This window comes from Gorilla gorilla, chromosome 4 (genome assembly GCF_029281585.2).
Source record: "Gorilla gorilla gorilla isolate KB3781 chromosome 4, NHGRI_mGorGor1-v2.1_pri, whole genome shotgun sequence".
Lineage (NCBI taxonomy): Eukaryota > Metazoa > Chordata > Mammalia > Primates > Hominidae > Gorilla > Gorilla gorilla.
Genome location: NC_073228.2, coordinates 11,482,848 through 11,496,037, shown reverse-complemented (window position 1 = coordinate 11,496,037; position 13,190 = coordinate 11,482,848). Strand labels below are relative to the sequence as shown.

The window sequence follows — 13,190 nt, the reverse complement described above, 5'->3', positions numbered from 1 at the left end:
GCAGAGAACTGCCAGAGTTGCTTGGGCACGACAAGCCTGGGCCACCTCGAACCCGGACCCAGCTGTGGACCGCGAGTCCACCCAGGAGGGGAAGGGGAATGCGGAGTGACCCCACATCCCAGGCCGAGTGGCCTCACTGAGTTGGGGAAACACTGGGCCACTCTCTGCCTATGTGTCAGCTGCCCCTGTGAAATGGAGACCCCTCCACCCAACATCCAGCGTCACCAGACGGTGTGGGGTTGTTAAAGGGCACAGGGCAATGCACAAGCGAGGCACACACCCCCTGCAGGTGAGGGTCACCTGTACCTGGCTGGGGAAGAGGGGTGGCTGCAGGGGGAGGTGGCATTGGCAAGCCTCGGAAAAGAAGAGACATCCTGAGGAGACCACAGTCTTTCTCCACTCTTTACTGTGTAAAAATAAACTCAACAATTCATGTCATTTCAGCAAGAAAATGAAAAAAAAAAAAAAAAGCAAGAATACCAGTAGAAATAGTGCATTTCCAGAATTGCTGATGGGAGGTGGCAGGTCCCATGGTTTTGACCCATTTGATACCCAAAAGGCTGCAGATCATATGAAAAATGTACAGCTTTGGTTAGCAAATAATGAAAAAGTGAGATACATCGATTCTCTTTCATATTATACAGTATATACATTATAACAATATCAACCATAGGGGGTTTGCTTTTTTTTTTTTTTTTTTTGGCAAATAAGACAAAATTGGGACTCTAAGTATTGGGCTTTTTTTTTTTCTCTTCAATGACTTGTTCCCTTTCAACAAATTGCACTTAAGTCCACTGTGTACAGAAGTAATACATTTCCCATCGTTAGTTGAATAAATTTACACACTGTGTTTAAGAGATGAAACCACGACTTCGTCAAGCCACATTTGGTTGCCATAAGATTCCAAAGGATTCTATCCTCTTAATGTGAACCACATGTAACCCATGCTTCTTCTATCAAGGTTGGAACTGATATTCAAATCCTCGGATCATTCCACTTAGTAAGTCAGCTCCAAGACACAGGTTCACCATAAATGGCCAGTTTTACCTCCTGGTCCCCAACATGCTTTTGAGAACAGGTGGCCCCTCTTTGGAGCTCACTGGAATGACTGAACCTCATGCCAGCCTCTCCTCACCCCCTCACTGCCCACAAGACACCCCCTTGGTCTCAGGTCCCAGGGCTGGTGACAAAGTGATCTTTGCAGTCTTAGAAAATAAACTGGGAATCTACAAAAGGAAAAGAAAGCATACAAAATGTATCTCTTTCTTCCAAAATACATGCTTTCAGTTCTACGTTTTGGTGGAGCCTGAAAGTATTTTCAAGGGAGATATAGGTTGAGTTAATTTATAGGTTTGTCCTTTTCTTTCATAAAAATACTCTTGTTTGGTAATAAACTTTTTCTTCTACAGTAAGAGAAATAATACTGTGTTATCAAAAGCAAGAAGGCTTACGACTCAAGTGGGATCTAAGCCCCTGAGGGCCCGGAGAGCTTCTGTCAACAGCTCTCCCACCCCGGACACCCAGGGAGCTGTCGGACACCAGCTCGGCAAAAGCAAACACTGCCTCAACAGTGCTTTTTATCTTCTTGTTTTATAAAATGGCTTACCTGAGAGAGGCATGTATTATTCAGTGCAAGAGGGAACATCAATCAGATTAAGGAGTAAATGGGAACTACGTGGATTAGATTTGCGGCTGTGTCATCGACCTTTCTCGGGGCCAGCAAAGTGCCAAGTGTCAACACAGTGAGGGAGTCGAGGGGCTTGGCTCAGACCCTAGCAAGGGGCAGGAGGGAGCTAAAGGTCAGCTTCGGCCCTGGCACCATGGGTGGGTCAGAGGAGGGGTGAGGAAGGTGAGCGGGCCAGGAGGCTGCAGGGGTGGAGGCGTAAGCACTGGGGTGTGCTCTGCCCCTCGCTAGTCAGGGCAGAGGATGGCTCATGGTCCTGAACGGACAGCTCCCACCTGGCCCATGGGGGCAGAAGGTGGTCTGCGGTCCAGTAGATCGGCAGGGGCAGGGCTGGCCGGAGGTGCTGGCAGGGGAGCACCCCGCACAGCCCGCACTGGGCGTTGCCTACACAAGGGCTCCGAGATGGCTGGAGTGAGGGTGGGGCTAGATCTGGTCTAGAGAGGCGACTCCAAGCTCTCCTGCTGGCTCCCAGCTGTGGGAATCCTTTAGGCTTGTTCTCAACCTACACATTAAAAATGCTTCTTGGTGTGTTTGGGGAGGGGGAGAGGGAAACTGAGCTCTCTCTTGACCCTCCTCCAACGCCCTTGACTTGCTTACCCAGCCATTTTCAGTAGCTACACGGGTGGTCACAGAACACTGGGCGGCACTCGGCACACAACACAGAACCGGGGCACTCCATGCAGGTGCGGGAACACACGTCGGACCCAGGGAGCAAGGAACACGCCACCCCGAGGAACATGCAAACGGAGAAGATCCCTGCAGATCCAAGGAAGCCACAACCCGACGGGCGCTGATGAAGCACGATTATCTAAGAAAAAGCCACTGTTGAACAACGACGCGCAGCACGGCGCCTGATCTGCACCCCCCTCTGCGGGAGTGATGCATTGCAGAACGGCGGCCGGGTACCGTGCAGACACCCACGAGAACACTGACACAGAGACACTGACAGACACACACAGATGCACTAGGTTCTTGACACAACGTGGACCTGTGTTTAAGGGGACAGGTGGCCCTAGAAGGAACAGAAGACAGAAACACCTGCTCCTCCTGCAGAAATGTCTGCAGCTGCAGCTGAGCCAGGCAGTGCAGTAGAATTTCTAGAAAGACTTGTCAGCCGTTTGCTGATGAGACTCCTGGAGACAGAGTCGGGGTGCCCTCAGGGCGTGCGACCACCAGATGGTGCAAAGCAGGAAGCTCCTCCTACCCTGGGCAGGGCCTCCCAAGCCTGCTCTCTTTCTCACTCAGCGCACACACACACACACAACACACACACACACAAATGCACATACACTTCTCTCCCCTCCTTGGAAGGACTAGAAGGAAATGTCCATGTTGCTTTTCACGGGGAACAAAAAAAGGCAAAAAGGTTCTGGACACTGGTCAGGTGTCACTGTCACCGGCCAGTGGCAGCTTGTGGGCTGCTGTAGGGCCGTGAGCCCCATGAGATGGAGGAGTGGGTTTCAGGCCCCCGCCCTGGCCAGGCCTGGCTCCACACGTGAGGTCTCTGGAGTACCCTTGGAGGGGTCTGAACCAGCTCACCTGGCACCTGGTGTGCTGGGAGGGATATGGCTGTCAAAGGCCCCCAAAAAGGACCTTCCCACCGATGGGCTGGGTTGAAGTCCCAGTGGCCCCATGTGGCCAGGTCTTCATCGAAACACGGCTTCTTTCCTTAAAAGGTCCCCTCTGGTCTGCACTGCCGGAGGCCAAAGGAGAGGGGCGCTGGGGCCCGGCTTCCCGGGCTGTGGGTGGGACGCTCCTCTCTCAGGGCCCTCTGGGCTGAAGCAGCGCAGCACAGCTCCAGAGGTGAGAAGGGAGGGGCAGACCCCAGCCTTTCAGGATCTGAGGAGGTGGGAAGGTCGAGGGCAGGGCCGTCCTGGGGCAGAGCTAGCTGAGCTGGGCACACAGGCTGACCTCCCAGGCCCCATGCTGCTCTCAGATGCAAACAGCAGGGATGGATGCTGTCTGGCCCTGGGGTAAGGGCCAGTGTCCTCAGCCATCCCCTCTCCTCCACGGGAGAGCACAGGGTACCATCCCAGGACGGCCCGCCTTCACCCTTCAGAGACAGTTCACTTCTATTACAAAATAAAAATTCTCTGTAGAGAGCCCCCGCCCCCGGCCTTTGACAAACCACTAAAAGACATTTATTACATCAATATAAAGATATGTCGCTCTGAAAAAGGTTTGCAAACAAAGACAAATGCGTGTACTGAGGTTGCACCAACCCCAAAGCACGCACGCAGCTAACGAAGTTGGCAAATATGAATTTTCATCATGAGATTTTTCCAAAGCCAGAAGAAAGAAGGAAATGAGGTACGTCCTCAAAGAAAAGGCCTCCCCCAGCCACGCACGCACACACGTAGACACACACATGTAGACACGCACACACAGATCCTCTCACCTACTTCTGCCTTGTTCAAAACGTTGCAGCACCCACTTTAGCTGTGAATGGGGCCTGAGAGAGTCCGGGCTCCTACAGAGAAGTGGGGCTTCCTCAGGGACAGATGGGAACAGGGGCTGCTTCGTGTGCATGAGGACAAAACCAGGCTGTGTGCATATGCGTGTGCAGGGGCGACGGCCTCGGTTCATTCCTGGGGAAAAGGGAGAGAAGAGACGCACAAAACAGATCATCGCCGCACAAGCAGGGGGCGAGGGCGGGCGGGCTCAGCCTGGCCTGCCGTGCTCAGTTGATCTGGCGACAGGCCTCGAAGGTCCACTTGGTGGCCCCACCGTAGATCTCGATGTGGGATTCAGCCCAGGCGATGACATTGCCGGACAGAGCCTTGGTGCTGCAGGTGGCCAGGTTGTACACCTCCCCGGGGGTCAGCTTGCGGTCCCAGATGTTGAAGTGGGCCAGCTCACCCACAAATGCCTGGGTGGCATCAAACCCACCACCCAGAGTGTCCTTCAGAGAAAAACAGAGGATGAGAGTGGAGGGGTCGCCAGGTGGTCTGGGGGCCCATCCCTAGGCCGGGGATCTGAGTGCCTCTGTGCCTGCCCGATCACGGACTCTCACGGCCACTCCTGGGTGCCGTTTCATCTCCCTGTCCCTGACTCTCCAGCCCTACATCCGTCCCTCCTCTGGGGGAGCCCAAGAAAAGGGATGGCACCAACCACCTCTGCCCTGGAGCTTCTCCTGGGGGGACCTGGACTCTGCCCCTCCTGCAGCTGGTCCCTCAGCCATGGACAACCACAGCAGCTGGGCCTGGGGCCCCTGCCCAGACATCACTCCATGCCAGCTAAAGCTGCCCAACAGGGACAGACGTCCCCGATTCTCCATCCCTTCGTCTTCCTCCCAGGCGCCCAACAGGAGACAAACCACTTCACGGGAACTAAATTATTCATCACTAAAAGCAGAACTGGCCTTCCCATGCCAAAGAAAGTGTTGCTGCAGCTCTGAGAGCGTTGAAACCAGAGCTCACTCCTGCAGGAAGTTCAAGTGCATGTCCACCCAGGGCACAGGCCTTGCCCGGCCTGCTCCCCGGGCTGCTTCTCAGGGGAACCACTTCTCCGGCTACCTCCCTCCCTCCTTGCTCCTCTTCCCCTTCCCAGCCTCTGGTTCTGAAGCTCTCTCCCCTTCCCCACCACATCCAGCACAGTACCTGCTCCTGGCCCAGCACCAGCACGCCCTGGGGCTTGATGGGGTGATAGGGCGCCAAGTTCTCGCCACTGCCACCCTGCGTGCCATCCTGGTAGGCCTCCCAGACCCCGTCCCGGGTGGTCCAGGTGACACAGATGTGGTGCCACTTGCCATCATTGATGACAAAAGGCAGCTTGGCCACCTGGGAAGGAGAATGACAGACGCCAGCTGGTGAGTACAGGGGTACAGCCCAGAAGCCATAATCTTCACTGCCTCAGTTGTTCCTATCTCTACTTGCAAAGTAAATGTCAATAACTATTACTGAATTCTCACAGCACCTACTGCCCCAGACTTCAGCGTCTGTCAGCCCCGCCTGAGCGTGGGGCACAGAATCACACAGGAAATGTAATGCTCTACCCAGGGAACCCCCAAGGGCCATGTGGGTGTGCAGTCTCTTCACTCCTACTCACCCTCCTCCCTCTTTGCTAGTCTACACAACAAGCCCTAGTCTACACCAGGGAGAGCCGTCCCTGGTGTCTGAGTTCACTGCTGCCTCTCAAGGCTCCGTGCGACATCTGTGCAGCCTCCTTGCTGGCCTCTCCTCTCTCTTCCGATGTCCCATCTCTAGCTGTTACACCCTCTCACTCTACAACACGGCAAGCCTTTGCCGAGGATCTGAGAGATGTCATGGAGCACGATGCCTTTTAAAGCTAATACCAGCCTTCAACCTGGAATTTCACTCTCCCACTGCCATTCCAGGTCAGGAGGATGACGGTCCAGCAGACAGTGAGGAAAGAAACTTCACACCCTTTCTGCTTGGGGAAAGGGGGCCCAGAATGGCACAGCCCTTTGTGGGGAAGAGCAACAGGAACAAGGGTGTGGAATCCACTTCCCAGCCCAGGTTTTAGCCATTGACTACCACTGCTGGCCTGGACTTGAGACAGTTTGAAAGCTGGCAGCTAGTTCCATAGCTAACAGGGGAGGATGGAGAATGTTCACTAGAGGGAAAGGCTGCCTGTGCTGTCCTGTTCCAAGGGATCACACAGACCTGTCCTCCTCCCGAGAGTTAGGGGGCTGAGTGAGATAGACTTGGACTCAGGAAAAATCTCTAAGGACCCCTCTCCCCGCTAGAGCATCTCTGGGTCCCTGCTATGGAGGGGCAAAGCCAGTTCCAAGGCCAGCTGGTGGAGGAGTCCAGATAACATCATCGGGCAGGGCCAGGCCCCACGGCTCGTTCTCCGCCATCTCCCATACCCACCCCAGGAGGCATCCAGGAAGGTCCAGCTCTCCCTGCTCTCCCAGTACAGGTGAGGGTGCTCCTCCCACTTCTCCTGGTCTTCACCCTCCCCCTCCCTCAGTCCCACCTGGCAAACACTTTCCTTGGGGCCCCATCAACATCTGAGGCCACCATAGCCCTGTCTCAGCATGCAACATGAGCTGGGGCCCTGGGGCCTCCTCGCCCTGCCGCCCTGCGAGCCCGGGGGCTGCTCTACCTTGTCATTGATGAGGATCTCCATGGGGTTGTTGCCCCACTCAATGAGGACCAGCTCGTTGGCCTGGCCGGGCACAGCGTAGGAGAAGGGCGTGCCCACACCTGGCGCGGCGCTGGACTTGAGCCACATGCAGACAGTGAAGGCGTACATCTCTGGCAGGCTCTTCTTCACCTTGGCATACATATAGTTGGTCCGCAGTGGGAATGTGAGCTGGAACTTGTCTCCAGGGCGGTTGTCTTTCTGACCTGCGGAAGACACAGTCCTGACATCTGCACCTGCATGAAGTGCCTATCGGTGTCTGAGTTCAGTTCGGTCCCCACCAAGCTCTGTGATGTGTGGCCAGGGCAGGCTCCGGTCTCCATTCTGGAGACGCAGAGCGGGTGGCTTCCCAGGTCAAGTACTTTGCCCCAAGGCACAGGGCCAGTCTGTAAAGAGCTGACCCAAGCTCTTCATGCTCCAGGTCTGGCCTGCTGTCACGCCCACGTGCTGGCATCCTTGGGGAGATGGGGGTGGGGGGCAGTGCCTGGTGGTCTGCTGCATCAACACTGGGCTGCTGGTGGGCATGAGAATGGAATGGGGACAGCTGCCAAGCCAAGTCAACTCAAGGAGCAGGGGTGGCTGCAGACAAGGAATGAGGCTAGCTACCCTGAGAGTAACCGACCTGATTCCAGGATGGGGCGGGGCTCAGAGCCTCTCCTCGCTCAGTCCCAGGCTCTGCTCCTGCCTCTCCCCACCCGACCCTGGTGCACCCGCACTTCCCTCCAGGCCAGATGTGCCTCTGACCCACCAATGCCTCTTGGGTGTGAGGCTGGGCAGCTCCCCACCTCCAAGGCCCTTCCTTGGAGCAGGGACTCTGCCTGGAGCTCTGCTGAGAGGGCAGGGCAGCAAGGAGCTGGGAGCACTCTGGGCGCCAGGGCTCCCCAAGGTGACTGCTCTAGGATGCCGCCACACTCTCAGGTGAGTAAGCGTCCTCACAGCTCAGGTTCCAGGCCTGGTGGCCTCCCTTTCCACAAGGCCCACCTTCTCCCTCCCCACCGGCCACTTCTCCAGTAAGCGCCAACCCCCATAGCCCATCCATATACTGTGGCACCCTGGGTATGGTGTGACTGACTCCAGGCAAAACATTCCTGGCCAGCAATGGGCACAGTAGCAGGCCCAGAGCCCAGGAACACACACCCCTTGGTCAATCCCTGGGTGAGCAGCCGTGGTCCTGCCAGGAAGCCCAGAAAGAAACCAGTTCCCCAGGCCAAAAATTATTTCTAGAAGGCATCCTGCCCGGTCAGCAACCACCCCCTCCTCTAAACCAACTGGCAGAGAGCAGAGCAGGGCAGGCCCCCTCAGTGCAGCACCCCGGTGGCTCCCCCAACCCATTGAGGCCTGCAGTGGGCGATGGGGAGGGGCCCAGCCCCTGGCCTTTCTCCGGGTGTTTTTCATTCCCCAATCTCCCCTCCTTCCCTCTCCCTCCCTTCTGAGGTCTTTCCTTCTCCTGATCTGTTTTTCAGTTACATAACAAGCCTTAAGATGGCACTGTTTAAATCTGTCCGGCACATTTTGCGGTCTGAGCAGGGTCACGTGGCCTTGCTCCGCACCGGGCACCCCCCCCCCACCTCCCCTTTTACAACCTTGTTTGATTTCTGCGACTTCAAGGCAGAGCCTCCAGCTCTCATCCAGGCGCCCTGGGTGATAGACCGGCTGGCCTGAGTTGGTGACTGAGAAACCTCAGGGATTTGAAAGATGCCAGGGCTTGGGTCACTCAGAAGAGAAAACCTCAGGGTAGGGGTTCAGGACAGAAGTGGGGAGGAGCTGGAGATCCTGAGAGGACACCAGGGGCATGGCAGCTGGGAAGAAACCTGCTTAACAGTCTCAGCGGCCCGGGGAACGAGAGCACCCAGCCCCAGCCTGCACCCAGCTGTACGCTGAGGCTGGGGACCAGGGAGAGACAGGCTTTCTTAAGCAGGGAGGGTTTGAGCCAGCGACAGCCACTGTGCAAAGTTACTGAGGATTAAACAAATCAGACTTGAAAAATCCAGCGAGTGTGTGAGTGTGTCTGGATGGGGGAGGGGGCACTATGCAATCCCCTTTCCCAGAAACAGCCCCAGCCCAAGGCACCCAGCCCTGATAGAAACACCGACTAGAAGCCCAGAACCTGGGAAGGGGTGCGGGGAATGAGAAAGCGGTGCAGGGGTTGGGGTTAGCGGAGCGGCTTGGGGCTTGCACAGTGCAGAGCTGGGCTGTTAGGGATCGGGACCGAGGCAGGGTTGGGCAAGCAGGTGCAGGCAGGCAGCACGGCTCCCCTTGGCCCCAGTACCTTTCTCGAGCTCGCTGATCCGCTGGTGCAGGGAGGTCAGGGCGGTCTCGATCTTGACCCTCTCCTCGGTGTCGTTCCTGGGGCCCCCCTTGCCCTCCTCCAGGGTGTTCACCCGGGACAGCACCTGCCTCTCCAGCTCATCGATCTTGCTCTGCAGCAGATCCTTGAGGCTGTTGGTCTGGCTGGAGGAATTGAGGCGGCTGTACTGCTGCGGGGTGCAAGGGCGGGGGAAACCACACCGTTAGGCGAGGCGCGGGCACCGTGCTGGAAGGCCCGCGGCGCGGTCCCCTCTGGGCGACTGCGGGGGCGGCCTGGCAGGGAGCTGGGGCGAGTGGCCGCCGCGGGGCCTCGCAGGCGCGGGGAGGCACCGGCCGGGCACCCGCGCGGCTGAGGCGAGGGCAGGGGATGCCTGGCCGGGTAGGGAACGGGGTGGGGGAGGGCAGAGGGGCGAGCGAGCCGGAGGGGGAACCGGAGCCGAGGGCGCGCGCGGACCTCGAGGTTCTCCAGGCGGGTTTTGAGCGATTGCAAAGTTTGCCCGAGTTGGCTGAGCGTCTCGGCGGCCGGTGTCCGGGACAGGTCGCCCATGGTGTTCTTGCCCGAGCCGGGCTGCTTGCGGCCGCCGCCCGCCCGGGCCTCGCCGGCTCCAGGGTCCAGCGTGCTCTGGCTCTCGCAGCGGCCCAGCTTGGCGGTCAGCTCGCGGATGGTCTCCTTCTGGCTCAGGATGGTCTCCTTCTGCTGCAGCACCGTCTCGCGGAGCTGCAGCACGCTGCTCCGGAGCTCCTCGGCGCCGCCGGCGGCCACGGACGCGGCGCACATGTCGGCGTCCACGGGCACCGAGGTGCAGATGAAGCGCGTCGGCCCGAAATCCTGGGCCCCGGCGCCCAGGAGGCAGAGGGCGAGCAGCGCACAGGTGCGCGCGGCGCGGCCGGCCGGCATGGCTGCGGGCACCGGGCGCTCCGGGCCCGGCTCGGCTCGGCTGGGGCTCGGCTCCGGCTGGGACCCGGCTCGGGCTGTGGCTCCGCGAGCGGCCCGCGCTCTGGGCGCCGCGCTCTTCGGCCGCGCGGTCCACACCGCCGCGCTGTCAGGCCCCCACTGCCGCCTGCGCTGCGGAGCCCGCGCCTTTTATGCCGCCGCGGGAGGGGCCTCGAGCCGCCGACGTCAGCGGGGGAGGAATCCCGCTTTAATTGTTTGCGGCCCGGGCCCGCGGCGCGGCGGGGGTCTCACGAGCGCGCCACCGGGGCTGCCTCCGCTCGCGTCCCCCCCGCCCTTCTGGGAGCTGCCGCGGCCCCCTCCTCCCCCGCCCCCGCCTGGGCCGGCGCTGCTGCCCCGAAGGCTCCGAGAGCTCAGGGGGAAGGAGGTCGGGCTCCGGCCCCGGACTCGAGGATGGACCACCTGCGTGTCCCCGAACCTCCGACGGGGCTCCAGGCGGGCGGGAAACCACCGCGTCCGGGAGATAGAATTCGGTTCGGCCCTCCTGGCTGCACTGAACACCCTTGGGCCGGGGTCGTTTGGAGCCGGGCTGGGTGCCCAAGGACCCAGATCGTCAACACCCGAGTGCCCGGTGGTCAACGGCGCGGAGTGGGGCCTCGCGGCGCCACTAAGTCCAGAGCGGGGGTCACCGGGCCGCTCCGCGTTTCTTAGATGTCCGTGTGCTATTGAGAAGCCGCCGGGCAGCCTGGGTACAGGGACTTCCCACGGCTCGGGGCCCCCGGCGCCTCCCCTCCCCCAGCTCCCGGGCTCTGTGGACCCGGCCCCATCCCCGGGGGACTCTCAGCCCCCACCCCGTGCGGGCGGGGCGCTGGGGACTTCTCGGAGGCAGACCTAGCTGATCGAGCCTTTCCTGTCCGCGGCGCCGGCCCGATTGCGGGCAGGCGGCGTCGCCAGGGCTGGACGTTCGTAGCGGCGCTTCGGAAGGGGGCCCCGCGGGAGCAGCCGCCCGCGTCTCCAGCAGCTTCCCCTTGCCAGGCGCCGCGCGCGCCCGGTATCCCCGGGTGTCCACCTGTGCGTGGGGGGCTGTTTCCCGTCTGTCCAGCCGCGCCCACTTCTCAGGCCCGAAGGCCAGCAGGAGGGGTCCCGGAGGGGGCTGGGGGCGTCCACCTGAGAAGCTCCGCTCTCGCTCAGACACCCCACCCGGCACCCGCGCACTCGCGCCTTCATCTGGACCGCGGGGCTCAGCTCCCGAGATCGCGGTCCGGGTTCGGGCGCCGGGCTGGGGGCTCAGGACCAGGGCTGGCGCAGCCGCCCCGCCCCGCCCCGCCCCGGGGCTATCAGAGCGGTCAAAGCCTCGGAAATCCCTCCGTCCACGCTCCCGTGGTACAGAGAAGGAAACTGAGGCTCCGAGACTGCGGGGCCGGGCTACAGCCGTGGCCCCCCGACCCCTCCCCGCCGCCCCCGGCTTCTCTGGTCTCTGCGTTCTGCAGCCTTTCCCTGCGCGCAGCCGGGGGCTGGGGGTCGGGAGGGGGTCCCCAGCCAGCAGGGACCCACGGGCAGTCCCGGGTGCCGGGATCGGGCGCCCGCCCCTCGGGCGGGAGCAGAGGCCGGCTCGATGGAGACCTTTTTGAGAAATGGCGGCCTCTTCCCGCCCCCCAGCCCCCGAGCGCCCGCCGTCTGCGTTCAGCATCTCAGCCTTTAAGCCTCCCTGAGCCGGGGCTGCGTTCTCGTTGTCTCCTTCGGCCGCCGCTTCCTGGCGCCAGAGGGACCCCGCGGCCCGCACGGGCCTGTCCTCGGCTCCGCTCGGAGGGTGTGCGGGTTCCCGCTCTGCTGGCCCAGCTTGCCCACCACGGCACGCCCAAACCCACGCGGCCCGCGGCCCCTCGCGTGCTCTGCCGACCCCGGGCCGCAGGAGGGGTTAGCCTCGCCGGTCCCCACGCGGGGTCTGTGCCGGCAGCGCCACGGGCTGGAACGCGCCTCGGGAGAAATTACCCGCGCGGGGTCGCGGCGTCTTCTGCCCCAACTCCCGTAGGGAGCCGCTAGGCGGGTGCCCTCCTGGCCCCAGCGCTTTGGCCTCGCCGCCCTCCCGCACGCGTCCAGTGGGGAGGCCGCGCCCGTCAGGCCTGGAGCCGGACCGTGCCCAGCCGAGAGCGCGCGGGCTCGGGAGAGGAGCCCGGCCCTGCCCAGGGCAGGCTGTTTAGACGGGGCGGGAACCCTTAGCCTGGCCCCGCGTCTCTATCCCCAGCAGCCGTGGAGCCTTCCTGGCCGCCCAAGGCCGGGGACCCTGCCTGGCTTTTCCGCCAGGGCAGCAGATCTCAGCGGCCTGGCACCTCGGCACAGAGGAGCGTGTCCCCCTTCCGCAGAGGAAGGGAGTGGACGGCGTCAGAAAGGGAGGGGAGCCTGGGGCGGTGTCTGGGGCAAGCGGGACCTCTGGGCACTGTGGGGCCCCAGGAGAGGAGACCGCGGTGGATGGGCCGGGAACCTCGGGTCCAGCCTGCAACTGTTGTGCAGGAGGCGCTGGGCGGGACACCTGCAGGCGCTGCACACACACGCGAGGGCCACCATGCCGCGTTTCTCCTTCACAAGACCCTGGGCAAGCGGAGGGTCGTATTTAGGATTCCCTCGGCCTCCCCAGTGTTCTGAAAATATCTGAGAGGGAGGGAGCAGGAAAACGAAGGGCCGCCCTGCCCAAACTCATCGGGGTGTCTGGTTACTAGGTCGGAAGAGGGGGGATGGTGTTGTGAACAGCCAGTGATCCCGGCCCTGCCTGAGTCCCACACCCCAGATGCAGCTGGGGTGAGGGAGGCGATCCCGTAATATTCCCAGCTGCGTACATTTGTGGCTGCCTGTGACACGACCTCACTCATTGGGAAACCATGCACACTAGCACACTGTTATTTTATTTTTGAGACAGGGTCTTGCTCTGTTGCCTAGGCTGGAGTGCAGTGGCGCAATCACAGCTAACTGCAGCCTCGACCTCTTGGGCTCAAGCGATGCTTCCTGCACCACCACACTTCAGCTAATTTTTTTTTTTGTTTTTTTCGTAGAGATGGTTGAACTCCTCTTGCCTTGGTCTTGGGACTACAGGTGCAAGCCACAGCGCCCAGCCTACCACAATAGTACATATTATACTACTCCCACCATAATGGTGCAATAGATGTGAATAAAACTCAAAAGCATAGACAAGGCCGGGCGCGG

At 60.7% G+C, this 13,190-nt stretch overlaps 1 protein-coding gene across 1 annotated transcript; it reads right to left on the bottom strand.

The window, feature by feature from the left end:
- Positions 1-388: 388 nt before the first annotated feature.
- Positions 389-10,258, bottom strand: NPTX1 (neuronal pentraxin 1). Its single transcript, XM_055389511.2, has 5 exons — positions 9,555-10,258; positions 9,063-9,270; positions 6,755-6,999; positions 5,284-5,463; positions 389-4,586 (listed from the first exon to the last, which is right to left on the bottom strand). The coding sequence occupies exons 1-5, from the start codon at positions 9,996-9,998 to the stop codon at positions 4,365-4,367; spliced, it is 1,299 nt and encodes a 432-aa protein (XP_055245486.1). The 5' UTR covers positions 9,999-10,258; the 3' UTR covers positions 389-4,364.
- Between the last annotated feature and the right edge of the window lie 2,932 nt (positions 10,259-13,190).

Bases quoted from the DNA above. Each gene is read 5' to 3' on its own strand.
- NPTX1 (XM_055389511.2), bottom strand. From the start codon at position 9,998: ATGCCGGCCGGCCGCGCCGCGCGCACCTGTGCGCTGCTCGCCCTCTGC. The intron at 7,000-9,062 runs GTACTGGGGCCA...TGTCTTCCGCAG, and splicing joins GATCAGCGAGCTCGAGAAAG to GTCAGAAAGACAACCGCCCT. The intron at 5,464-6,754 runs GTAGAGCAGCCC...TCTCCTTCCCAG, and splicing joins AGATCCTCATCAATGACAAG to GTGGCCAAGCTGCCTTTTGT.